This window comes from Nyctereutes procyonoides, unplaced genomic scaffold, assembly GCF_905146905.1.
Source record: "Nyctereutes procyonoides isolate TBG_1078 unplaced genomic scaffold, NYPRO_anot_genome, whole genome shotgun sequence".
In the NCBI taxonomy this organism is placed as follows: domain Eukaryota; kingdom Metazoa; phylum Chordata; class Mammalia; order Carnivora; family Canidae; genus Nyctereutes; species Nyctereutes procyonoides.
This window is the reverse complement of record NW_026575146.1, coordinates 81,378,491-81,406,087: the sequence shown is the minus strand read 5'-3', so window position 1 is coordinate 81,406,087 and position 27,597 is coordinate 81,378,491. Positions and strand designations below refer to the sequence as shown.

Sequence of the window (27,597 nt, the reverse complement as noted above, 5' to 3'; positions counted from 1 at the left end):
GCTCAAGGTTTGAAGTATTAAGTCTTACTAAATTTGCAGTTTAAGTTGTTTAAGGGAATCTGTCTTAATATTTAGGAAATTTTTAGATTTGTATTAGATAGAAGTATAAATTGACTAATAAATTATAATAGTAATTATTTCACTCGATGCACATATATAAATCCTTTATTCTTTCCTAATTCATTTGTTCTGTTGTTTTTATAGATGCTTTCCAGTCAATGTCCAAGATTTTAACAGTTCTAACTACTCAAGGTGGCCCAATTACCATATCATCAGTTTCCCTTTCTACATTCACTCAGATAAAATAGGATTATACTGCTCTATACACTCATACTCCTTTGAAGAATGGTAATAACTTATAACCTAAAAATTTTAGGCTCTAACTCTCTTACTTCTACAATGAATAGAAAATATGCCATCCTTTCTATCTGCTAGTAATGTCTTTGTCTGAATCTCTAGTTCCAAAGAAGTTACCCATAAACTTCTTAAGCCAAGTTTACAATCTACCTACAAAAGAAGACCTCATTTACAATTCTATTTCATTCTATTATCCAGTATATTTAAACACATACTGAAAACAGAAAATCAAATAATTCCTTTAAGATGAAGAACCATTCATTAATGTGACAGATCCATTATTCTTTTAGCTTGCCACTCTTTCTTTAAAGGCCTATGGTGAGTCACCACCACAAATGATTTTAATTCCTTATGGGAAAGCTTGTTAAGGAGTTTTACTAGGTGAATTTTTAAAAAATTTATCCTTATTATGAGTCTAATAAATACCAAATTAATTTTTATCAACAAATAAAATGTAGTAATTCTCTCAGCTTTATGAAGTCTATGTATTCAATTTCCATATACTTGTTTTAGCAAAAGGTTTCTCAGGATAATTGTGCCATATAAAAGATTAAGGCTTTCTTATATAGGGAACATAGGGTGTATGAATCAGGACTGTAATTCCATGAGGCAAAAATCCAATTCAAATTAAGCAAACAAAATTTATTGGATCACAAAAATTAAAAAGTAAAAGATGGTATAGACTTCAGGCTTGATTGAATTCAGAAGATCAAACAATGTCATCAGATTTCTATATCTTATTTGCATTTTCCTCTGTGTTAGACTGATCTTGGGAAGGCTTTCCTTAAGTGGTGGCAAAAAGCTACTGGTGAGTTTTTAACCTTGAAAAATCCTTTAAATCCTTGAAACTTGCAATTCCAGGAAAAAAAAAGATCTTCTTTTACTATCCATAACAATACCCCCTTAGAGTTCTAGTTGCTCAAATAGGGCCATTTGCCAATCCCTTATTAACCAGATGGTGGCCAGGCTATGACCAATCCACTGCTCCCTGATTAAGTGTCATCAGAATGATATGCACTGAAGGTAAGATAAGTTTCAAATGGGGCACAGAACAGATCCAAAAGTAACTGATGTCTACTATTCAAACTATTTCAAATAAAGGGTGCTCATAAACTGAAGGCTTTTCCTTATTTACTACATTCATAGAATCATTAACCAAAGAATTCACTGATATATATTTAATAAGGACTGAGTGGTGACTAATTGTTTTCTTTCTTATAGTTGTTATAATCAGAGAGTTTCTCTATTATGAATTTTCTGATGTCGTCTTAGGGCGGAGGCACAGCTAAAATTATTCCCACACTCATTACAGTTATAGGGTTTGTCTCCAGCATGAATTCTCTGGTGTAGCCTAAGGGACAAGATCTGATGGAAAGCCTTCCCACATTCATTACATTCATAGGGTTTCTCTCCAGTATGAATTCTCTGGTGTTGATTAAGGTATGAGCCACAACTGAAGGCCTTCCCACATTTGTTACATTCATAGGGTTTCTCTCCTGCATGACTTCTCTTATGATGAATTAGAACTAAAGCATCACTGAAGGCTTTCCCACATTTACTGCATTCAAAGGGTCTCTCTCCGGTATGTATTCTGTGATGTCGATTAAGTTGTGAGTCAGTCCTAAAAAACTTCCCACATTTGATGCATTCATAAGGCTTTTCACCTGTATGAATTCTCTGATGCTGATTTAGGTGTGAGCGATAGCCAAAAGTCTTCCCACATTCATTACATTTAAAGGGTTTCTCTCCTGTATGAATCCTTTGATGCAGAGTAAGGGCAATGCGTCTGCTGAAGGCTTTTCCACATTGATTACATTCATAGGGTTTTTCTCCAGTGTGAATTCTCTGATGTTGATTGAGGTGTGCACTCTGTCTGAAGGCTTTGTTACATTCTTTACATTCATATGGTTTCTCTCCTGTGTGGATTCTCTGATGTTCAACAAGGAAGGCATAACGGCTAAAGGCCTTCCCACATTCACTGCATGCAAAGGGTTTCTCTCCAGTGTGGATTCTCTGATGTTGAGCAAGGTGCGCACTCTGTCTGAAGGCTTTATTACATTCCTTACATTCATATGGTTTCTCTCCAATATGAGTTCTTTGATGTTCACTGAGAAAGCAGTCATGGCTAAAGGCTTTTCCACAGTCATTGCATGCATATGGTTTCTCTCCATTGTGAATTGTCTGAGGTTGAGTAAAGAATGAATAACAGCTAAAGGCATCATCACATTCACTGAGTCTGTGCGGAAATTTTCCAAAATGAGTTGTTTGATGTTGAGTAAGTAATGAGTGGAAACTTAAGAGATTTGAAAAATCATTACTTTTGTAAGACTTCTCCCCAGGAGGAATTCCAGTATCTTTACTAAGGTATGTATTCTGGTTGAATTCTTCACATTCATTATCTATCAAACATTCCTTCTCAGCAGATAATCTTTTATGCTCAATTAGCATGGAATTGGGAAGAAACACTTTATCATAAATATCAAATTTATGTAATTGCTCTACTGTGGGAACTCTCTCTTGTGTTGAAAGTACTGATTTCAACAGAACACTTCTCTCAAAATTATTATATTTATTGTCTCTTTTCACAGTAGAGATTTCCTTAAGAGCTGTAACTTGCCTGAAATGCCTCTCCTGATTTCGTTGATGCTGCTCAAATTCACCCTCATATTTCCAAGCTTCTCTGAAACTGGAATATTCAAGGTCAATACTTGTAAGTCTTTCCATTACCATCCCCTGGGATATTTCCTCTTCATCAATGTACCATTTTGGAGATAATTCCTTGATTTCATACCAAGACTCCCAGTCTGAAAAATATCAAGAAAGCAAATGTGTCCTTTTTTCCTTTGTAAGGAAAAAACTGTTATATTAGAAACTATATGGTTTAATTGGGGAAAGGAGGGGAGAAAGTATATGGTTTTGACACCTTTCAAATATGGCCAAGTACATATGAAAAAATACAAAGAAAGAACAAAGAATGATAGGAGCTGATAAAGGAAGACACATGTGTTGGTGATGGGGAGGAGGTGATAGGGGAAATATAAGGCATGAAGCACGTTTATAGATAGGTAAAATATAGGGTGGGTATCAAGATGCTGTCAAAGCTAAATGCTGGGAAGATAAGGAATTAAGAACGAATGACCAGATCATAATCACAGTTTCCCTGCCTCTAGTCTTTAAAGTCTCAAGTCCACTCTGCACTCTCCAGTCCTATTCTTAAGACTAAAAGCCCCATGAAGGCAGAGATTAATGTTTACTTCTTTTTCTTCTTACTGTTGCATTTAGTGCCTAGGATAATGGTAGCACTTTGTTAAATGAATGAATGCTGACAGAAAGCTCAACAATTTCTAAGATTTTATCAGGGACCAGGATAAAATATATATATATATATATATATATTTAAGTATCTAGAAGAAATTTGAAGGTCAGCTTTGCTTACCCCTGAGGAAAAAATGCTACCTACAAAATAAATACTTGATACTTTCAAGAGAGGATATTGGTTGAGATAAGATGGAAAGAAAACTATTTTTTAAAACATGACCCCCGGGATCCCTGGGTGGCGCAGCGGTTTGGCGCCTGCCTTTGGCCCAGGGCGCCATCCTGGAGACCCAGGATCGAATCCCACGTCGGGCTCCCGGTCCATGGAGCCTGCTTCTCCCTCTGCCTATGTCTCTGCCTCTCTGTCTCTCTCTGTGTGACTATCATGAATAAAAAAAAAAAAAAAGTTTAAAACATGACCCCCCCCAAAAAAAATAAAAAAATAAAAAATAAAACATGATCCCAAAGGGGCACCTGGGTGGCTCAGTGGGTTAAGCATCTGACTCTTGATTTCGGCTCAGGTCTTTATCTCAAGGCCTTGGGATCAAGCCCTGCATTGGGCTCTGCACAGAATCTGCTTGTCTCTCTCTTTCCCCCTTTGCCCCTCCCCACACATTCTCTTTTTCTCTCTCTCAAATAAATAAATAAATCTTTTTAAAAAATGATCTCAAAAAGGAAAATGAGGGGCACCAGGCTGACTCAGATGGTGGAGCATGCAACTCTTGATCTTGGAGTTATAAGTTTGAGCCCCACACTGGGTACAGAATTCACTGAAAAACAAAATCTTTAAAAAAAAAAAAAAAAAGAGGAAATAATCAGCCCATATATTCAACTATACAGAATCTACTACTATGTGTCCAGCATCTAGCAGAAGGAAAAAAGTCTGAGATACAAGTCCTTCTCTCTCCTTTTATAAATTTTTTTTTTAAAAATTGTTTTTAAGTAGGCTCCACCCCCAGCATGGAGGCCAATGCAGGGCTCAAACTCTCAACTCTGAGATAAGACCTAAGCTGAGAGCAAGAGTCAGATGCTTAATCGGGCTCCCCAGAGGGAGCCTGCTTCTCCCTCTGCCTATGTCTCTGTCTCTGTCTCACTCTCTCTGTGTCTCTCATGAATAAATAAAATTTTTTAAAAAGAGTCAGATGCTTAACCGACTGAGCCACCCAGGTACCCACTTCTTTCTTTTTTAAACTTTAAGGAAATAAAACTTGTACATACAAAAATTCACTATAACACATAATGAAGGATTAGTTAATATGATATAGATTATTAGTAGTTTAAGTGTCAGAAAAACAGAGATCAAAACTACTAGTTTAGTTAAGGAATAATTCCTGGAGAAACTGAGCTTGATTGTCAGGGCTATGATCACACTTTCAAAATACAGTGATTATTCTAGTAACAATTTCATGTTTTGTTTTCAGAGAGAGAGAGCATGAGGTGAGGGGAGAGGGACAGGGAGAAGGAAAATTTTAGGCAGGTTCCATGCCCAGTGTGAAGCTTGACTCAAGGCTCAATCTCATGACCCTGAGATCATGCCTGAGCCGAAATCAAGAGTCAGACATTTAACCGACAGCCACCCAGGAGCTCCTCGTCTTCATGTTTTGATAAGCATAGAGATTATTTTAGAACTGCACATGTTAGCATTTTTCAATTAATTAGATATAGGTTTTTTTAAAGATTTTATTTATTTATTCATGAGACACAGAGAGAGACAGAGAGAGGCAGAGACATAGGCAGAGGGAGAAGCAGGCTCCATGCAGGGAGCCTGATGTGGGACTCAATCCCAGGACCCCAGGATCACACCCTAGGCTGAAGGTGGCACTAAACCGCTGAGCCACCTGGGCTGCCCTAGATAGTTTTTTTCCATAACAGCATCTCATCTGTTGAAAGAAAAGCTGCCTCCAGGCCAGGTCAGCACAAACTGAAAAGCAAAGAACACATTATGCATCTGTATCTTCTTTCCAATACATCCTCTATCCAAGGAAAGCCTCATCCCTACCTATCCCTCCTATGCACAGCCGTGGATTTTCTCTTACTTCAGGTTCTATCTCAACCAAGGCCTGAGAGGGATTTGTTCACTTATCCTCATTAGCTCTACACTGTTGTTCTTTTTTTTTTCTTGGCAGAAATTTATTCTGTTCCCTAACCAACTCTCTTAGAACCTCCTTTCCTATATTCATCACCCACAGCCACTATATTCCCTCTTACCAAGAATAAATCTTTTCTCTACTCCAGGCAAATGGCAGCTTTATACAATATCTATTGTAATGCTGAGTAAAAGAAGACTGATGGGACAAGACTACAGATATTTTCCAACATCAGGTATTCTGAGATGCCTGGAGCTCCAACAACTCTCTTTGAAAAAAAGCAAAAAAAGATTTCTGTACTTATGCAAATGAATACTACAAGGGAAACAACTCTATATAGGATACTCCAGGGGAAAGTATAGAGTATAGCCTGGGAAAGTACAGAGCAGGAAGTATTATACACATTGAAGACATATTCATTATGATTGGAGTACAGAAATACTTAGAAGTCAATGGTATTAAGGTATTATGGTGGCATTCAGCAAAAATAATAAGACAATTCACCCACAGCAGTGATTGAAGGGAAAAGGGAAGTTAGGGATTCAGACAAAGTGGAAGAGAGTTGAATGGTCATCCATGTGTCACAGTGAAAACAACACAGAGCTTGAGGTCATAGGTGAGTTTAAATCCTACTTCTTCATCTAGCTAGCTAGTTATTCTACCTTTAACAAATTAACAAATTGATTAACCCACCTCTTGATCCTCAGTTTCTTAATAGGCAAAATGAGGTGGCCTTACAAATATGGTATAAGAACAAAGAATAATAAATTTAGAAAGTATCTAGGAGTATCTGGTTTATTATATGTATTTAGTGATATATCATAAAATGAAACAAACTAATATGTATTCATTAAGTTATTTTATACCTACTACATCATTAGTAGTCCCAGATATTATAGTTATGTCGAAAAAGAGATTATTAAATAGATTGATAGTCAAATGGCAAGACAAAGAATGGGAGATATAAACCCTTTGGGGTTAAAATATATCCAGACAATTAAAGATGTGTAATTTCCAACTTATTATAATCTATAAATGAGTAGAAGTTAAAAATCAAAGTTATGATCAGCTCTGGAATCCAATCAGAACTGCACAGAAAGTAGTAAGCATAGTCATTATGAGTTGGAAGAAGAAATGTCTTACTAGACTGTAGAGTCTCCCACATGTTGAACTAATGAGTAGTATACAAACTGGTAGATATCCTGATGAAGTAAATAATCTCCTAGCATGAAACCCAGAAGATTCTAGTGGAAAGTCTGGGAAAAAAGGACAGGACCTAAGGAGAAATTTTAAGAAGGAGAAAGTTTACTGCTAAAGCCCAGAATTCATGTTCCCATGAAGAGCCTGACCAATGACCCATAGACTTATAGACTGGATCTCCATCTTTAAAGAACTATATAGAGGGGCTCCTGGGTGGTTCAGTCAGTGAAGTGTCTGCCTTCAGCTTGGGTCATGATTCCAGCATCCCGGGATCGAGCTCCACATCAGGCTCCCTGCTTTGCAGGGAGTCTGCTTCTCCCTCTGCCCCTTCCCCTACTTGTGCTTGTGCTCTCCCTGAAATAAATAAAATATTTAAAACAAAACAAAAACAAAACAAAGTTATAAAAGTTGTATAGAACTATGCCAATATGAAAAAAAAAAAAAGAACTATGCCAATATGGCAGCCACTAACCACATATGGCAACTTGAATTCATTAAAATAAAAAAAATGTAATTCAATTTCTCAATAAGTAGCCACATTCCAAATGTTCAATAGCCAAATGTGGCTAATGGCTACAATACTGAAAAGTACAGACAAAATATATCCATCATCACAGAATGTTCTACTAGACAGCATTGAATAGAGATCCAAAGTAATATGACAAAGATCTTATGGTTGAATGAGAAGATAGAAAAATAGGTGCATCTGTCAGTTAAAGGGAGAGAGAAACAGAATAAAGTTTTGAACAGAAAATAAGGATAGTGGTCAGAACTATCTTACAAATCTCAGTAAGCTGATGAACAGAAAAATAAAGAAAGGCACCTGGATTTAGCCAAGTTAGAGGGAATACGGCCAGACTGGTAATGGGTAAGACAATGTAAGAGAATCTGAAGTAAAGGCAATGAGTGGAGATTATAATTGGTGCATAAGTAACTGGAAGAGAGAAGGTAGTATGGTGTACAGAAACACTGAAAAGGTCCTATGAAATGATATGAAATTATTTCAAAAAGTTTTTTTTCAAGGAAGATTTAAGTAAATAAAAATGGAAGATATAACTGTACAAAAAGAAAATACATCATATTTACATGCTTGCTTACCCCAACTTAATTTGTATCAAGTCAGTTCCAATCAGAATCCCACAAGGATTTTATCTTTGAACTTATGAAATTATTTTAAAGGATGCATGGCAAAAGATGAGTAATATAAAAGAAAATTCTGAAGAAAAAAAGTTTCTAGGACCAATAATATGACCTAAGCATTGCATTTTCTACCTTCCTTTCATTAAAATTCCTATGAAAGGACTCAACCAAGGTGATTTGTAAAATTCTCTATAATGGTAGGGAAATGTCAAGAGAACCCCACCTGAAGCATACAAATTTATGGGATGCAGAGGAAAAGAGAGCAAAGAGCTCTGTAGTTCATCCCCTACCCCCTTCCCTCTCACAACCATCAGTTTGTTCTCCATATTTATAGGTCTGATTCCGCTTTTTTGTTTACTCATTTGTTTTGTTTATTTAGATTCTACATGAGTAAAATCATATGGTATTTGTCTTTCTCAGTCTTATTTCACTTAACATAGTACCCTCTCAGGTCTATCACTATTATTATAAATGGCAAGATCTCATCCTTTGATAGCTGCATAATATTTCATTGTGTGTATATATATATATACACATCTTACTTCTCAACTTGTCTATTGATGGATACTTAGGTTGCTTCCATATCTTGGCTATTATAAATAATGCTGCAATAAACATATGGGTGCATACATCTTTTTGAATTAGCACTTCTGTTTCCTTCAGGTATATATTCACTGGTGGAATTAGTGGATCATACGGTATTTCTATTTTTAATTTTTTGAGGAATCTATACTGTTTTCCACAGTAGTTGTACCAGTTTACATTCCCACTGACAGTACACTACGGTTCCTTCTGCCTCCACATCCTAATCAGTACAATGTTTTAAGTTTAAAATTATTTTAAAAAGCAAGTTGTAAATAGATGCATATAAAAATTGTGTGTGTGTGTTTATCTGTGCAAGGGAAATTCTAGAAAGATACAGATCCAACTATGAACAGTAGTGGTGTTTGGGTGATAACTTAAAAAAAAAGTATCTTTCCTACTTTATACACTTTTTAATTGCTTGAATGTTTTCTAATAAATATTATTTCTATTTCAAAGAAAAAGGAAAGGGGTGCCTGGCTGGCTCAGTCTGTAGACCATAAGACTCTGGATCTCGGGGTCATGAGTTTAAGCCCCACACTGGGTGCAGAGATAACTTAAAAAAAAAAGAAAGAAGGAAAGAAAAAAGGAAAAATGTTACAGAGCAGCCCTAATGCTAATCCTTAACTGCACATTTCCATGTGTTTTTTCAATGAGATTCCCTTCAACTAGGTGTGTTCAGGATGATGGAGTTTACCCCCCCCCAAAAAAATTATATATATATATATATATATATATATTAAAAAAACTTAGGGGCACTTGGGTGGCTCAGTCAGTTATGTGTACGCCTTTGGCTTGGGTCATGATCTTGGGATCCTGGGACTGAGCCCTGAGTCAGGCTCCCCACTCAGTGGGGAGTCGGTTTCTCCCTCTCCCTCTGCCCCTACCCCCCACTTGCACTCTCTTGCTCTCAATCTCTCTCTAAAATAAATAAATAAAACTTAAAATACTGTAGACATTTTCCCATGTCAGTACAAATAAAGCTACTCTATTCACAGAATGGATGAACCATAATTTAGGTAACTAGGCATCTTAATAGATTATTGCACTCATATCCCAAAAGCTGAGTTACTTGCTTGCCAAAATTCAGTTGTGTTCGCAACCTCTTTAGTTCAGCTGGTGTTTAGAACCACACACTTTAATTAAATATTTAGTTAATTAAATGCATGCTGAAGAGAAATTTAAAAAATTTTGTCTTGTTTTGCTATAGTTGACAATGTTACATTAGTTTCAGGTGCACACCAGAGCACACCTAGTTAAACAGTACAGCACACCTGTACTTCTGGTCAAGGATCAAATACTGCCCACTGCAGGCAAGGAGAGCCTCTGCAGGTCACTGGCCTGAAGGATAAAGTAGCCAAAACACAACAGCAAAGTGCACGTAGCACACACCAGAGACACTCCGTGAAGTGCCAGGCCCCAGATACTATGTGACCTCTTCTTCAGAAAGTCATTACTCTCAGGAGCAAGAAACATAACAGGTTTTTCTAATTTAGAAAAAGACAGAGCTTTAAAATGCCAAGGCACAGGAATTCATCCCAAAAGAAAGAACAAGAAAAGGTCATGAACAGAGATCTAATCAAAACAGATCTAAGTAATATGCCTGATGAAGAATTCAAAGCAACAATCCTAAGGACTGGGCTTGAGAAAAAAATGGAAGACTTCAGGAAGGCCCTTACCACAGAGATAAAAGAGTTAAAGAACAGTCAAATAAAAAATAACTGAGATCTGAAACAGACTGGATGTAATGACCACAAGGATGGAAAAAGAAGAGGTACAAATAAGTAATATAGAAGATAGAATAATGGAAAATAATGAGGCTGAAAAAAGAGAGAAAGAAGAATTGTGGATCACAAGAAGATAGAATAATGGAAAATAATGAGGCTGAAAAAAGAGAGAAAGAAGAATTGTGGATCACAAGAACAGACTTAGGAAACTCAGTAACTCCATCAAACATAATATTCATATTATAGGAGCCCAGGAGAATAACAAATACTGTTAAAATGCCTACATTATCTAAAGCAATCTACACTTTTAATGCAATCCTTATCAAAACACCAATAGCATTTTTCACAGAGCTAGAATAAACAATCCTGAAATTTGTCCCAAATAGCCAAAGCAATCCTGAAAAAGAAAAGCAAAGCTGGAGGCATCATAACTCTGGACTTTAAGTTATATTACAAAGCTGTAGTGAGCAAGACAGTATGGCACTAGAAAAAAAACACATAGATCAATGAAACAGAATAGAGAACCCAGAAATGAACCCACAACCATATGGTCAATTAACCTTCAACAAAGCAGGAAAGAATATCCAAGGTTAAAAAGTCTCTTCAACAAACAGTGTTGGCTCACTTTCTCTCAAATAAATAAATAAATAAAATCTTAAAAAAAGGGGGGGGGGCTTAAAAAAATGGGGCACCTGTGTGACCCAGTCCGTTAAGTGTCTGCCTTCTCCTCAGGTCACGGTCCTGGAGACCCAAGATCAGGCCCTGCATGGAGCTCTCTGCTCAGTAGAGAGTCTGCTTCTTCCTCTCCTTCTGTCCCTCCCCCAGCTCATGCTCACACTTTTTTTTTTCTCTCTCTCTCTCTCAAATAAATAAATAGAATCAAAAGAAAGAAAGAAAGAAAGAAAGAAAGAAAGAAAGAAAGAAAGAAAGAAAGAAAAAGAAAAAGAAAGAAAGAAAGAAAGAAAGAAAGAAAGAAAGAAAGAAAGAAAGAAAGAAAGAAAGAAAGAGGGAGGGAGGGAGGGAAAAAGGAAAGAAAGAAAAGCTTAACAAATGGTGTTGGGAAAACTGGATAGCAACATTGAAAAAAATGAAACTGGACCACTTTCTTATGCCATACACAAAAAATAAATTCAAAATGGATGAAAGACTTAAATCTGAGACAGGAAACCATCAAAATCCTAGAGAGCACAGGCAGTGCTCTTTGACATTGGTCATAGCAATATTCTTCTAGATATGTCCTTCCTGAGACAAGGGAGACAAAAGTGAAAATAAATGGGACCTCATCAAACTAAAAAGCTTCTGCACGGCAGAGGAAACAATCAACAAAACTAAAAGGTACCTATGAAATGGGAAAAGATTTTTGCAGATGACATATCCAATAAAGAGTTAGTATCCAAAAAACACCCAAAAAACAAATAATCCAATTAAGAAATGGGCAGAAGACAGAGATTGACATTTTTCCAAAGAAGACATCTGGATGGCCAATAGACACATGAAAAGATGCTCAACATCAATCATCATAAGGGAAATACAAATCAAAATTACAATGAGATATCACCTCATACCATCAGAATGGCTAAAATTCTGGAAACAAACCTTTGGCAAGGGTGCAGAGAAAGGAAAACCCTCTTACACTCCTGGCGGAATGTAAACTGGTACAACCACTCTGGAAGGTTCCCCAAAAAGTTAAAAATAAAACTAGCCTATGATCCAGCAATTGCATTACTAGGCATTTACCCAAAAGATACAAAAATATTGATTTGAAGGGATACATGAACCCCAATGTTTACAGCAGCATTATCAACAATAGCCAAATTATGGAAATAGTCCAAATGTCCATCGACTGATGAATGGATAAAGAAGATGTAGTGCTGGGGATCCCTGGGTGGTTCAGCGGTTTAACGCCTGCCTTTGGCCCAGGGCGCGATCCTGCCCGCGTTGGGCTCCCAGCATGGAGCCTGCTTCTCCCTCCTCCTGTGTCTCTGCCTCTCTCTCTCTATGTCTATCATAAATAAATAAATAAATCTTAAAAAATAAAAAAGAAGATGTAGTGCTTATACACACACAATGGAATATTAGCCATAAAAAGAGAATGAAATCTTGCCATTTGCAGCAATGTAGATGGAGTTACAGTATATTATGCTAAGTGAAGTCAGTCAGAGAAAAATAAATACCACATGATTTTCAGTCATATGTGGAATTTAAGAAACAAAATGGAGGGGGATGGCAGATAAGAGAGTGGCAAACCAAAAAGCAGACTCTTAACTTTAGAGAAAAAACTGATGGTAACTGGAAGGGAGGTGGGTAGGGTTAAATAGGTGATGGGTATTAAGGAGGGCACTTGTGATGCACACTAAGGGTTGCATGTACGTGTTGAATCACTAAATTCTATACCTGAAACTATTATTACACTGTATGTTAATTAAGTGGAATTTAAATAAAAATTAGGAAAAAAACACAAAAAAATATTTAAATAAAAAAATTTTCAGTATAGTTGACGCACAATGTTACATTAGTTTCAGCTGTCAAGATAGCAATTCAAAGTCTGTATTCCTTATGCTATCCTCGGCATAAGAGTAACTACCATCTGTCACCATACAGTGCTATTATAATATTGACTATATTCTCTATGCTATCTATGCCTTTTATTCCCATGACTTACTCATTCCATAACTGGAAGCCTGTATCTCCCATTCCCCTTCACCCATTTTGCGCATCCCTCCACTTCCTTCCCTCCAGCAACTGTCAGTTTGTTCTCCATATTTATAGGTATGATTCTACTTTGTGTTTGTTTATTCATTTTTTTTATTCCACGAGTGAAATCATACAGACCTAAAGTGAATTATGCTAAGTAAAATAAGTCAGACTAAGAAAAACTAAGAAAGTTGTTTTTTAATGAAAAATTAGGTCAATAGTTTTAGAAAATTAGACTAAAAGTGCATTACTTAAAAACCTGTTTTTTGTATTTGGAAGAGAATTTTAATTTCTATTAAAAACAGAAAATCTAGGGATCCCTGGGTGGTGCAGCGGTTTAGCGCCTGCCTTTGGCCCAGGGCGCGATCCTGGAGACCCAGGATCGAATCCCACGTCGGGCTCCCGGTGCATGGAGCCTGCTTCTCCATCTGCCTGTGTCTCTGCCTCTCTCTCTCTCTCTCTCTCTCTGTCTCTCTGTGACTATCATAAATAAATAAAAATAAATAAAATAAAAAATAAATTAAAAAAAAAAAAACAGAAAATCTGGGACTCCTGGGTGGCTCAGTGTTTGAGCATCTGCCTTTGGCTCAGGTCGTGATCCTGAGGTTCTGGGATCCTGGGATGGAATCCTGCATCAGGCTCCCTGCAGTGAGCCTGCTTCTCCCTCGGTCTCTCAAGAGTAAATAAATAAAATCTTACAAAAAAAAAAAAAAAAAGAAAGAAAGAAAGAAAGAAAGAGAGAGAGAGAGAGAGAGAGAGAGAGAGAGAGAGAGAGAAAGAAAGAAAGAAAGAAAGAAAGAAAGAAAGAAAGAAAGAAAGAAAGAAAGAAAATCTCTACAAAGTTTCTACCTTCAGATTGGTTTGCAAATGCTTTGCTTCACTACAGAAAAATTTAGCAATGGATATTGTAAATAGTGTACTATGAGTGTGGCTTATGTAAGAAGGACAATGCTAAACTCCAACAGATCATATTCAAATAAAGGCTTTAGTACTATATCAAAAAATTAATGGATATTCATATATATGTTATAAAGGTAAAATAAAATGTCTCACATGTATTTTTTAATGAACCCTCATGATCACCTTTTAAAAATGTAATCACTTGGGCAGCCTGGTTTAGCGGTTTAGCACTGCCTTCAGCCTAGGGCGTGATCCTGGAGACCTGGAATCGAGTCTCACTTCGGGCACTTTGCATGGAGCCTGCTTCTCCCTCTGCCTACGTCTCTGCCTCTCTCTCTGTCTCTCTCATGAATAAATAAATAAAATCTTTAAAAAAAAAAGTAATCACTTATAAATCAAATAAGCAGCATGTTTGGCATTATTATATTATATTATATATGTTATATATATTAATTATATTATATATATTATATATATAATATTTCTTTTTTTTAAGATTTTATTTACTTATTTGAGAAAGAGCATGTGCATGCATGCATGAGCAGGGGAGAGGGAAGGGTAGAAGAGAAGGGGCAGAGAGAAAATCTCAAGCAGATTTCACACTCAGCAAGGAGCCCCACACCAGGCTCAATCTCAGAACCCCAAGCTCATGACCTGAACCAAGCCAAGAGTTGGATGCTCAATGGACTGAGTCACCCAGGTGCACATAATTTTATAAAGTACATTTCTAAAAGAAATGTTAAATAAAACTATAAATGTACATATTCTAAATATCAATATCCATTGTCAAATTGCCTGCCAAGGTAATTTTTATCAATTTACATTCCTACCAGAACACAAGGTACATGTCTTCAAACTCCTCTATACTGACTAGTATCATTCTAAAATTTTTGCCCCTATAAGTAAAGAGTACCTTATTATTTTATAATTTGCAATTTTCTGATTGTAAAATAGAGCATTTTTATATATGTGTATATAATCAAGAAATACAAAAATAGTTCAGCAATAGGAAATCTTTACTATAAATTCTTATAGAATCTTCTATAAATTCTATGGAAGAAAAAATAATTGAATAATGCTTGAATAATGCTGAATAAATATAGGATCCAAAAGCCTCTCATGCTTAAAATATATACAACATTCATAGATATAATACACAGAGCTAGGAATAGAAAAAATATATAGGCATATGTAGTGTAAAACAGCTGAAAATGTACTGTGATATCAGAAAGAAAAAAATACATCAATTTTTCAACACAGATAGGGAAATTGTGGTTGATAAAGTAGAAATGTAAATAAGAAAAGGTAAGAGGGAACATAAATACTGGAGAGGTCACTACATTCAGCAAATATTTTGCCTTTTTCGCATAGGTACACAGGAAACTACATCTCCCAGCCTCCCTTGCAGTGAAGTAACTGAATTCTGGCCAATCAGAAGTGACAGATTTCACAAATAGTACTTCCAGGATAGTCCATTAAAAATGTCCTGAGAGATCTCCATCTATTTTTTCTTTGTGTGTGCGTGTATGTGTGTGTGTGTGTGTGTGTGTGTGTGTTGTTTGTCCTTCTCTATCTCCTCCCTCTCTTTCTCACTGGCTGGTTTCAGAGGATTCAGCACAGCATTTCAAGGCAATGGTGAGTCCTAAGAGATGATGCAGCCAACAGATGAATACGCCTGCATATCTGAATGACAACATGCAGGAGAAGCCCCAGATAACCTGGGCACCTGGGTGGCTCAGTGGTTGGGTATCTGCCTTTCACTCGGGTCATGATCCTAGGGTCCTGGGATGAAGTCCTGCCTTGGGCTCCCTGCAGGAAGCCTGCTTCTCCCTCTGCCCGACACGTGTCTCTGCCTCTCTGTCTCTCATGAATAAATAAATAAAATCTAAAAAAAAAAAAAAAAAAAAAAGAAGCCCCAGATAACCTCACATTTGACTGTGACATGTACAAGGAACAATCTTTATTGTTTTGTGGTAATTTGTTACAGCAGCAATAAAAACTTCATATAGAAAGTAGTCCGCTACAACCTTTCTGGAAGGGAATTAACAAAATTACATAGGCACTCACTCAGCAATCCCTCACCCAAGACTTGATCTTGAAAATACAGCCCTGGGACGTCTAGGTGGCTCAGTGGTTAAGCATCTGCCTTAGGTTCAGGGCATGATCCTGGAGCCCCAGGATAGAGTCCCACATTGGGGTCCCTGCATGGAGCCAGCTTCTCCCTCTGTCAATGTCTTTGCGCCTCTCTCTCTGTCTTTCTCTCTCTCTCTCTCTCACCCCCCCCCGTGTCTCTCATGAATAAATAAATAAACTTAAAAAAAAAGAAAATACAGCCTCAACAATGTGAAAATATATACATACAAGTTTATTTACTAAAGCACTGATTCTAATCGTAAAATAGCGTAAACATCCTAAAAGTCCACACGTCAAAGAAAAATCCATTCTTCAAAGAAAATGTTACCATAACATTCACATAATGGAGTATTTTGCAGCTGTTAAAAAAATGAAGATCTCCATGACTAATATGAAGTGTATATATAGTTAAGTGAAAAAAGCAAAATGCAAAGAGTATCTACAAGAAGATACAAGAAACTACAGATATGTCAGCTCGTTTGTACAAAAGAAACATAAAAGGGACAAACCTGAAAATAAACAGATTGGTAATTTACAAGAGGGTAAGAAAGGGGTAGAAAGACCTTAGGGGAGATCCCTGGGTGGCTCAGCGGTTTAGCGCCGCCTTTGGCCCAGGATGCGGTCCTGGAGTCCTGGGATCAACTCCCACATTGGGCTCCTGGCATGGAGTCTGCCTCCCTCTCTCTCTCTCTCTCTCTCTCTCTCTATGTCTCTCATGAATAAACAAATAAAATCTTTAAAAAAAAAGAAAAAAAGAAAAATCTTAGGGAACACAAATCAGATAGTGGGGATGAAGAGAGACTAACACAATTCTTTTTTTTTAGACATATTTTTCTAAGCTCCATTCTTAAAAGCATAGTAATGTTTCAGAAAAATTAATAAATAAATAATTAAAATCAACCAGGATGTGGTAGGAACCCAAAACAGAATACAAGTAGTAACAAATGAACCTTAAAGAACTAACCTAAGTAACTTTGGAAAAGTACTTTGACTGAATACTGTAAGACTAAAGACAAAAAGACCCATATATAAATAATGTAATCCAGTTAATAAATTTGTTTCTCACAGAGGAATAGCTTGGAAATTCTGAAATTACTTTGTGTGTATACTAAAACTGAGCAAATAAGTAAATACATTGTTTCTCATTGTCAGAAAAAGAAACTACTAAGTAAAGGAGAAAGGCTAAGAAAAACCCTGTGGAGTAGGACTAGAATCAAGATATTAAAATAAACTGACAGGGCAGCCCCAGTGGCTTAGCGGTTTAGCACCGCCTTCAGCCTGGGGCGTGATCCTGGGGACCTGGGATTGAGTCCCACGTGGGGCTCCCTGCATGGAGCCTGCTTCTCCCTCTCCTGTGTCTCTGCCTCTTTATCTCTCTGTGTCTCTCTCATGAATAAATAAATAAAATCTTTTAAAAACAAATAAAAAATAACTTTTGCAGACAAGTCCCATTGGGCCAAAAAGGATCCTAAAATTAGTATGCAAAAGTTTCAGAAGAAATTAAAGTCTCAAAGCAAGATATTTATTAATTGCAATAGAAAAATAGTAACTTTACAATGGAGAAACCAAAGAGATACCACCTTTACCAAGTGATCAAAGTTATCATCAATAATAAGACATATCAATATTATGAATCCTTTGGTATGCTGCAGTGAGCGGAACATAAGAGTATTCCTGTGGTACTCTTTCCAAAAATGCATTACTTCAATTTAATCATGAGAAAACATCAGATAAACCCAAACTAGGTGTAAGCAGATGTAATAAGACATTAAATCACAGTGAAGCATATCTGAAGACTCTGGGAGAGATTTCTCCAGGACAATAAAATCAATAGATTACCTAATGTGCCTGAATGTCCTAAGAGATTTAGACAATTAATGGGAGTTGGGAATTGAGTTATTAATATGTATATAGAAAACTAAGGAAAAAAAACAGACAACCCCCCTCAAAACTATTAACTCCAGGAAAAATAAAAAATCATATAGAAAAAGTAATCTTGGCATATACATAGCACAGCTACAACTAGCACTTAATAGACATAATTTGTAAACACTGAATAGTGTTTCAGTCAAAATTACAACATGAATGAGATGGGCAGATGGGAAGTGTGTGTGTGGGCACACAAGTGCATACATATTTGATTCAGGTTAAGTACTAAATTCTTATTAAGAGATACTAAATGAGGACTAAACCTGAAAAAACAATTATGAAATAGTAACATGAACATATTTGTTATAGAAATGAAGGAAATGTTAAAAAAAAAAGCTGCAATAATAAAGAAAGGTAATCCTTCTAAGGAGAGGGAAATTGGAGAGGAAGACAAGCAACTGCCTTTTTTTAAGAGAATAAGCCTTGTAAAACTACTTGACTCTTTAAACAATGTGGATGCACAACTTTGATAATAACTTTGATAAAAATAAAAACTCTAAATTGTAATCTGGAAATGTACACATTTCTGGCCCTAAAAGGAAAAGAAGAGTTGGAAAAGACTAAGATTCAGGTTATACACAGAAGAATCACAGAGTGTGTAATTTGATAGAAATAGGGAGAAACCCACCCCCGCCAAGCCCAGGGTAGCCTCCTCATGGCCACCTGGCCTGGCACCTTATGACAGCCATCCTTGCCCAGTTGCCTATCACTCACCATCTGACATCTCTTTCTCCACCATCCAGGGTTCCTTCCCTTGCTCCAACAAGGAGATCATGTTGGGCTTAGAAATGGAGAGTCCTGTTTACAGGAGAAGAAAAATGAGAGCAAGAAAGACAAACAGGGAGACAATCAACTTGCTTTCTAGGACTCAGTCCATCTCTTGGTTATTAGGCAAGAAGAGAAATTAGAGGAAAGGCCAGAGAATGGAATGAAGCTTGTATGAAGGATGAAGATGAAACTTCTTCCATAGCACTGGTTCTCAAAATGCTAGAGCAGAAGCACCACCACCTAGGAACTTATTAAAAATGCAAATTCTGGGATGCCTGGGTGGCTCAGCAGTTAAGCATCTGCCTTTGGTTCAGGGCCTGATCCCGGGGTCCCAGGATTGAGTCCCACATCGGGCTTCCTGCATGGAGCCTGCTTCCCTCTGCCTGTGTCTCTGCCTCTCTCTGTGTGTGTCTCATGAATAAATAAATAAAATCTTAAAAAAAATGCAAATTCTTAGGCCCCAACAGAGACTTACTGAATCGGAAACCATAGTGGTTCTCAAACTTTAATAGGCGTCAGAATCATTTGGAGGGCTTTTTAAAACCCAGCCTACTGGGCCTATTCCCAGAGTTTCTGATTCTGTGGGTCTAGAGAATCAGAGGGTCTAGAGACCCCATAATTTGCAATGTAACAAATTCCTATGCTATACTGATGCTATTTCAAACCTCATTCTACAGCAATGGGAACACTGATTTCTAACTCCTTGAAGCTACTTCAAATTATTTCCTGGGAACTGGAAGTAAAAATTCAGCTAAGCACTTAACATGACCTAGATATTCCCAATGGAAGAAGCAAAAATATTCTGGAGGGAAGATTCTGAATTATGGGGGAGACATCCTTACCAAGCCATACCAAGTTCCTGTAGTTCTCCAACATGACGTCTCTGTATAAATCCTTCTGAGATGGATCCAGCCATTCCCATTCCTCTTGAGAAAAATCCAGAGCCACATCTCTGAAGGTCACCAAACCCTGAAATTAAAAAAAAAAAAAAAAAATTCTCATTTGCCAAGTGCTCCCATATGGTCCTAGCAGAAAAGATGAAATTCTGCCAGAGTTCAAAGCTCTGTGTGGCTCAGGGGAAATAATTATTGGGGAGCAAGTACATGCCTAGGTTTGTCAAATATTTTAAGAGAAAAAGAAATACTAGAAAGACTCATCCCTTGAAAATTTCACATTTTTGTGAATAAAAAAAGATATATAAACAGGGAAAAAATTAGCTTATGGCATGAAACATGAGTTTATAACATGAAGGTACATGAGCAAGGCTATTTTATATTACATATATTATGTATCAAGAAATTCTTATGGAGATGATTTCTTTATATTCCCCAAACTGGGATATCAGATGGGTCAGAAAACTGAAGGAAGGCCTTGAATTGGCTTTAACAAAAGGTTATGGTCTGAAACTTAGACATTTAGAAAGAATTTTCATTGAAAGGTTATTTGAAAAATCTGGAAAAAACATTAATGTCAAGAAGTAAGTTTAGGGGCACCTGGGTGGGTCAGTAGGTTGAGCATCTGACTCTTGATTTTGGTTCAGGTCATGATCTCAGGGTCATAGGATCAAGCCCTGAATAGGGCTCTGCGCTCAGTGGGAGTCTACTACTCTCCCTCTCATTCTCCCTATTCTTCTCCCTGCTTGTGTGCTCACTCGCTCGCTCTCTCAAGTAGACAAAATAAAATCTTAAAATTAAATTAAATTAATTAAATTAAATTAAATTAAATAACAGTTTGGCCCACACCACTGAACCATAAGCTGTATGAGGGGAAGGATAACTGTTTTATAAGCTTGTGAATATCAAGTGTCTAGTATAAAACCTGTCACATTGTAAAACAGTAAATATTTGCCACTCCGTGAAAAATAAAAGTAAACTTTTCTGTAATATATCCATAGGAAGGAAGAGTACTCAATGCTTAAAATGGCAGAGTTCCATTTTGCAGAGTATGGTCTCATTTTTATTTTATTTTATTTTATTTTATTTTTTTAAAATTTTTTTATTTATTTATTTACTTATGATAGTCACAGAGAGAGAGAGGCAGAGACACAGGCAGAGGGAGAAGCAGGCTCCATGCACCGGGAGCCCGATGTGGGATTCGATCCCGGGTCTCCAGGATCGTGCCCCGGGCCAAAGACAGGCGCCAAACCGCTGCGCCACCCAGGGATCCCTGGTCTTATTTTTAATTAAAAATCATGAAATATCGTGCAGAGAATGGATCTAGTGCCAAGATCTCAGATGCCAGCCAAAAATCAACCTGCAAATGGGTTCTAAACACAGCAGCTTCAGGCCTGCTATATTAACTCTTTTTTGATCATTGGTCTATTTAGTTTTCTGCTTTTTGAGCTGGTTTTTATATTTTATTTTTACCTAGAAAACAATATTTTGCTTGTGCTTTCTTTCTTCTTTTTTCTTTTAAAGATTTTATTTATTTATTCATGAGAGAGACACAGAGAGAGAAAGAGGCAGAGACACAGGCAGAGGGAGAAGCAGGCTCCATGAAGGGAGCCTGACGTGGGACTCGATCCCGGGTCTCCAGGATCACGCCCTGAGCCAAAGGCAGGCGCTAAACTGCTGAGCCACCCAGGGATCCCTGCTTGTGCTTTCAAATTAAATGTATACTGTTGTTCGTCAAATGGCAAAAAAAAAAAAAAAAAGACAAATATGGTTATTCTACATAGCAGAAATATGGATGAATGTGGCTAGAGAAAAGAGATTACACAACTGCATACTGTTATGTAATTCCCTTGTGCGCCTCTATACTTCTCTGTGTCCTGGGAGGCTGACCTGTATTGGCTGCATTAATAGACTCCCTTACTTGACCCCATTTTCAGTTGGTTCAGCCACATGCAAGAAATGAAAAGGAGGCAAGTAAAGGATATTTACTCCACTGGGACTCTCTTTGCAGCAAGACCCTGTGTCACCTCTGTCCTTCAATCCTGGTCACAATGCCTGTCAGAGGCCTTCTCTCCACTCAGATCTCTTTGTCTCTGGGTTCAGGACTAAGTTTTACTGCTTTGAGTCCCAGGGTATAGCACTATCCTTTGTAGTTTCTCTATATGCCAATTTATAACTTGTAAACAATCCCCTTTTGATTTTCTTACTGGAACCCTGACTGATAAACATGTTGAACCAATGTACTTCTGGGATATGACCATAGATTCCACAAAAGCACCACACTTCCCCAATAAATTCACTTTCCCATTCCCCCATGATTATTTCATAGAGTCTGCCTCTCTCTCAAAACACCACCAACTCCTTTGAACTTCCTCATCTTCTTGTTCACCACATGTCCTTGCTGATCTGTATCCATACTCATATATTGTCTTCCTTCTGTTGCTACAGATAAAACTCCAGGCTCCTATCTATGACTATTCCCTCTACTTGTTTCACACAAAGACATTGTCACCTCTCTCCCTTGTAATTATCAGGGAGATATCAGATATAACTCCCTTATGTTATTAGTATTTTCTCACTCTCCTAGATTATTTCTACCGGTATACAAACTGATGCAATATCTTTCATCTTTTAAACAGACAGATAAATTCTCTTCCATAATCTCACTGCAGTTATTGTCCTATTTTTCTACTCCTCAAAACAAAATTCTTTCAAAGAGTTGTTTAAATCAGCAATGTCCAGGAACACCTGGGTGGCTCAGCAGTTGAGGGTCTGTCTTCAGCTCAGGTCGTGATCCCAGGATCCTGGGATTAAGTCCTGTATCCGGCCCCTTCTCCCTCCGCCTTTGTCTTTGCCTCTCTCCCTGTGTTTCTAATGAATAAATAAATAAAATATTTTTTAAAAACTTGTAAAATCACAGTATTTGTGAAGCACAATAAAGTAAATGCAGTAGGGATGCCTTGGTGGCTCAGTGGTTGAGCATCTGCCTTTGGCTCAGGTCATGATCCCGGGGTCTTGAGACTGAGTTCCACATCGAGCTCCCTGAGGAGAGCCTGCTTCTCCCTCTACCCATGTTTCTGCCTCTCTCTGTGTGTCTCTCATGAACAAATAAAATATTTAAATATTATTTTATTAAAAATAATATAATACAAAAAAATAAATAAATAAATCAGCAATGTCCAATAGAAATACAATGTAAGCCACATATTAAAATTTTCCAGTAGCTACCTTTAAAAAATAGATTTAATGATTAAAACAAAATAAGAATAATTGCTCTATTTATTGACCAATTACTACATGCCAGATATCCTAATAAACATTTTACAGATATTATCTTAATCTGATTGTAAAACTTGTTAAAAAAAAAAAAAGAGGATGAAACCCATTTTACAAATTTTTAAGACCAAATGTCATGCTGAATCACTAGGTTATATTGCAAAAAGAAAAAAAAAAGTAAATATCTATAATTAAATTTAGTAATATATTTAATATAACCCATTGCATCTAAAATATCATTTCAACATGTACCCAATATAAAAATTATTAATGAGATGCTTTAATTTTTTGTATCAAATCTTCAAAATCTGGTATATATTTTATACTTACAGCACATCTTCATTCAGAGCAGTCTTATGTAGCTAGTGGGTACATTTCATTACTGGACAGCCCAGGTCTAGACTCATCTCTCTCCCCATCTTTTAGGCCTACTATTCCCTCGTGAAACCACTGCAATGCTTTCATCCCAACTACTCTATGAAGTAGCTTTTGTCAAAGATATCAGTAGCTTCCATGTTACCAATTCCAATGGTCAGTTCTCAGTCTTAATCTTCTTCACTCTCTCTCAGAAGAATTTAATTCAGTTAATCATACCCTCCATGAAAGACTGCGTACTCATGATTTCCAGGACCCATACTGCTGGCTTTCCTTCTACATCAGTCATGTGCAGTCTCTTTTGCTGGTTCCTCCTCTTCTGGTCAGCCTCTAGATATTGAATACCCAAAACGCAGTCCTTGGGCATCTTTCCTATCTACAATCACAATCCCACCCTCAAGATAATCCTATCCTGTCCTATGGTTTCAAATACACTAATGATTCTCAAATTCACAGCTCCAATCCTGACTCCCAGTATATAATCAATACTGCACTTGGATTTCCAACAGGTTTCTCAGACTTAGTAGATCTAGAATTCAATTCTTGTTCCCATCTTATTCTGCCTTGTCTTTCCATCTCAGTAAATGCCAAGGCCATTTGTACAGTTGCCCAGGTCAAAAATCTTTGTAGTTATCCTTGACTTTATTTCTCTCACACTCCACAACCAGTCCCTGGCCAAATTCCATTATTTTCTATCTCCAACACACCCCAAATCCCACCAGCAACAATGCCACCATCATGGCCCAAGCAGCTATCATTTTCCTCCTAGATTACTGTAGTCTTCTGACTGATTTCCCTGCTCCGCCCTTACTTCCTTTCTATTTTCCTTTCAAAATATAAATAAGATTACATCACAAACACTCCAAAGATGACTCTTCACCCTTAGAATAAAACTCAAAGTTCTGGTCATGAGTTTCAAGGGCCCAGATAACTTGTTCCCCAGCTACTCCTGTGATCGCATCATAGTGCTCATTTCCCTCTGAGGATACTGACTCAACAATATTCCTAGAACACATCAGACACGTTCCCACCACAGTAACTTCATATTTGCTATTCCTTCTCCTCTTAAAGCTCTTCTCCAGATCTTCACAAAACCTCCTTCCTACTTTCACCTACTTTCACTTGAGGCTTTTCTTTGCTTAAATGCCACTTCCTCAGAAGGGCCATCCTGGATCTCCTTATTTAAAAGGGCACTCAATAATCACACCTCTATCCTTTATTTCACTTGCACTGATCTCCAGCACAACATATCATGATCCATCTAAGAGAATAGTTCTTTTCCGTCACATATTTGAGCATGGCACTGAGTAAAAAGGATAGTAAATCATTTGTAGAGAGATTATATGAAGTAGTTGAAAGAAATGGTGAGAGCCGCTCATTGGGCTACTTGTGACTCTCTGAGGTCCGAAAGTCCAAAAAAATAAGATGGAATTTCTGGAAACAAGATGAAAACAACAACTTACTTGAGACATGGCTTTACAAAGTCCAACAGCCATTCTTCCTTCCTTCTTCAATCTTCTCTTTAGGAGAACAATGTCCTGAAAAGGGACAATTAAAGGGGAAAAAATGGCAAACCAGCCTATGTTGCTGATCTGAGATTCACAAAGATAGAACTCTTATTCTATAAGGTCTCTACTGCCTCCTGACATGGGCCAGCCCTACCACTTCCAAGATCTGAGAAAAGGTCAAAGCTGAATTTTAGCCCTGAAGTCCTGACCTATATTAAGAACATGTAGCCTAAACTCAATAATAATCTAAATGGCCAACAAGGTGGTTTATGATCTGGTCCCTAGCTGTCTCTCATTCCCTACCCTTAATCTCCTTGCTCACCCTACTCCAGGAACACAGGGTTTCCTTACAGTTCCTCAAACACTGTGCACTCCTTCTTCAAGGCTGTTGCCTTCACTCCCTCTCTTCATTCCTATTTGTGCTCAAAATTTTTAAAGATTTTATTTATTTATTCACGAGAGACAGAGAGAGACACAGGCAGAGGGAGAAGCAGGCTCCATGCAGATAGCCCGACGTGGGACTCAATCCTGGGTCTTCAGAATCACATCCTGGGCTGAAGGTGGCGCTAAACTGCTGAGCATAACCCAGGCTGCCCTTATTGTCCCCATCTTACCAAGTAAAACTAAAGTGCAAAAAATTTAAACAACTAACTCAAAGTCATAAGAGTCAAAATGCAATGAGACTCAAAAACTGGCCCCCTTTCAAGAGCCTACAATGTCTGAATGGGAAATATTTAACATAACCTGAGGAACCAATGCCACATATTTACTAACGAAACCTCTTCAGAGCTGGCAGATGTTACCTTTATTATCTCACAGAAATACAGCTTGAGGCAGGCATTGCTAAATTTTAATACAAACCAATAACATATTGCTCCTTGTCCTCTCAGAGCCAACATTTCTTCATTCTGAAAGTGAAGATTGTTGTGTTTGACCTAGAATTTAGGATCTACAACCCCCTAATTCTGGGCTACTCTGCACGAGCCAACTCAGTGTCTAAGAGAGTTATTTCATTAGTGCAATGCAGCTTGAAATTGTCCATAAAAGCCTTTGCAACCTGAGAGAAGAATCGATGAAGTCTTTCTGCATCTGGAAACCCTGCATAGCATCTGCATAAAAGAAACGTCTTTTAAATTTCTGTTTGCAAAGCTGTGTATCACTTGAGCAATACCTTCCCAAGTTTAAGATGAACATCAGTCTCTGAAGAAAGTGATGTTAAAGACTTGAGTTTTATACAGCCCCCAGGTACATGCCCCCAGGCAATGACTTTCCATTCCTTCAGTCATTGGCTACATGACCTTGAGCAAGTTACTCCATCTCTCAGAACCTTTCTTTCTTCATTGCCGAGACTGCATGAGTCAATTCCTGGCAGAGAGAAGTGCTACCTTTGTTCCCATTTGCATTCTATACACACTTTTGGAAAGGAAGTGAGAGTATTTTTCTTTATTAATGGAGAAAGTCAGAACCAAAATTTAGCTCACTTGGTACGTGAGAAAAAAGAGCCATGGATCAGCCTTTCTCAGCACCAAACATGATGAGTTTTAATAAAGACAAAGCTAAAACCTCAAACTCCTTGGGCTTTCAGATTAAGCTTTCCTCCAGAGGCAGTCAATTTGAGGACAGTCTCACTAGAATGTCTTTAGCCTGGATCCTGTGACTCACTCACAAGGACAATGAAGGAAGAGGCCCATATCAAGATCCCATATCCTGGAGGCTCCTAGTCCAAGACCAGGGACAATTCTCTCCAAAACCCTTAGAACCCAGGGCCCCCACTTTTCACTCTCACACTATAGGAAAGATCAAGAAAGCTTAATAATTAAAAGCAAGGACTCTGGAGCCAAAACGCCTAGGTTCGAGACCCCATTCTACCACTAATTAACTGTCTGAACTTGGGCAAGTAATTTTAATCTTTCTATGCCCACAGTCACACACAATCAAGCCTGTGGTCTCATAAACACATAAAAGTTCTCACGCGGTCACACACATACATGGTATATGGTCCCACAAATTCACATGTAATGTCAAATATCTATGCAGTGGCAGTAACGCAGACAGAGATGACGACACACAATTACTCCAACAGGGAGATTGTTCCACACAATGTCACAGAGTGTGAACCACACAAAGTCACACACCCTGTCATCATTACTCATACAAATGTATACCTGCTGAGATAAGATGGACACGGGTACACAAGCACACCTGCTGTCACACACATTCAAACACTGTACTATCTACAGAGACAGGTGGTCAAACGCAATCACCCACATTCATACAGCGACACACACAATGTCACACCCGCAGTCAAACGCAATGTCAAACGCATATACAGTAGCACAGTTGTACCTGCAGAGAAACAGTTTTATAGCCGAGACATATAGTCTCACATAAGCACACACGCGGTGACACACAAGATCACATTCTGTCACACGGCGGCCTCTCACGTAACCCGAGGCACCCACCCTGGTCCCATCCCTGTCCCTGCCGGTGCCCCCGAAGCCCGGCCCTGACCTTTGGCGCCCGCGCGCAGCCAGGCCCAACTCACCTCCCGGCGCCCCGGGCTCTGGAAAGCCGCCCAGACACTCGAGACCCGCGACGCCCCCCTCCCCCAGAATCCCCCGCAGGGCGAAGCAGAGCAAGGACTGAGGCGCGCGGGACCCCGAATTCTGCTGGGGAAACATCCAGCTGGACTGGAAGCCGCTCAGGTTTTCCT

General features: G+C 37.9%; 1 protein-coding gene across 2 annotated transcripts; it reads right to left on the bottom strand.

Moving 5' to 3' along the window:
• Positions 1 to 978: 978 nt before the first annotated feature.
• ZNF527 (zinc finger protein 527) lies at positions 979 to 27,597 on the bottom strand. 2 transcript variants are annotated; one of them, XM_055310658.1, is made up of 5 exons: positions 27,430 to 27,597; positions 24,840 to 24,914; positions 19,675 to 19,801; positions 18,779 to 18,862; positions 979 to 3,161 (listed from the first exon to the last, which is right to left on the bottom strand). In XM_055310658.1, the coding sequence occupies exons 2-5, from the start codon at positions 24,870 to 24,872 to the stop codon at positions 1,588 to 1,590; spliced, it is 1,818 nt and encodes a 605-aa protein (XP_055166633.1). In that variant the 5' UTR covers positions 24,873 to 24,914; positions 27,430 to 27,597; the 3' UTR covers positions 979 to 1,587. The 2 variants fall into 2 exon arrangements, with proteins under 2 accessions (XP_055166633.1, XP_055166634.1); XM_055310659.1 differs by lacking the exon at positions 18,779 to 18,862.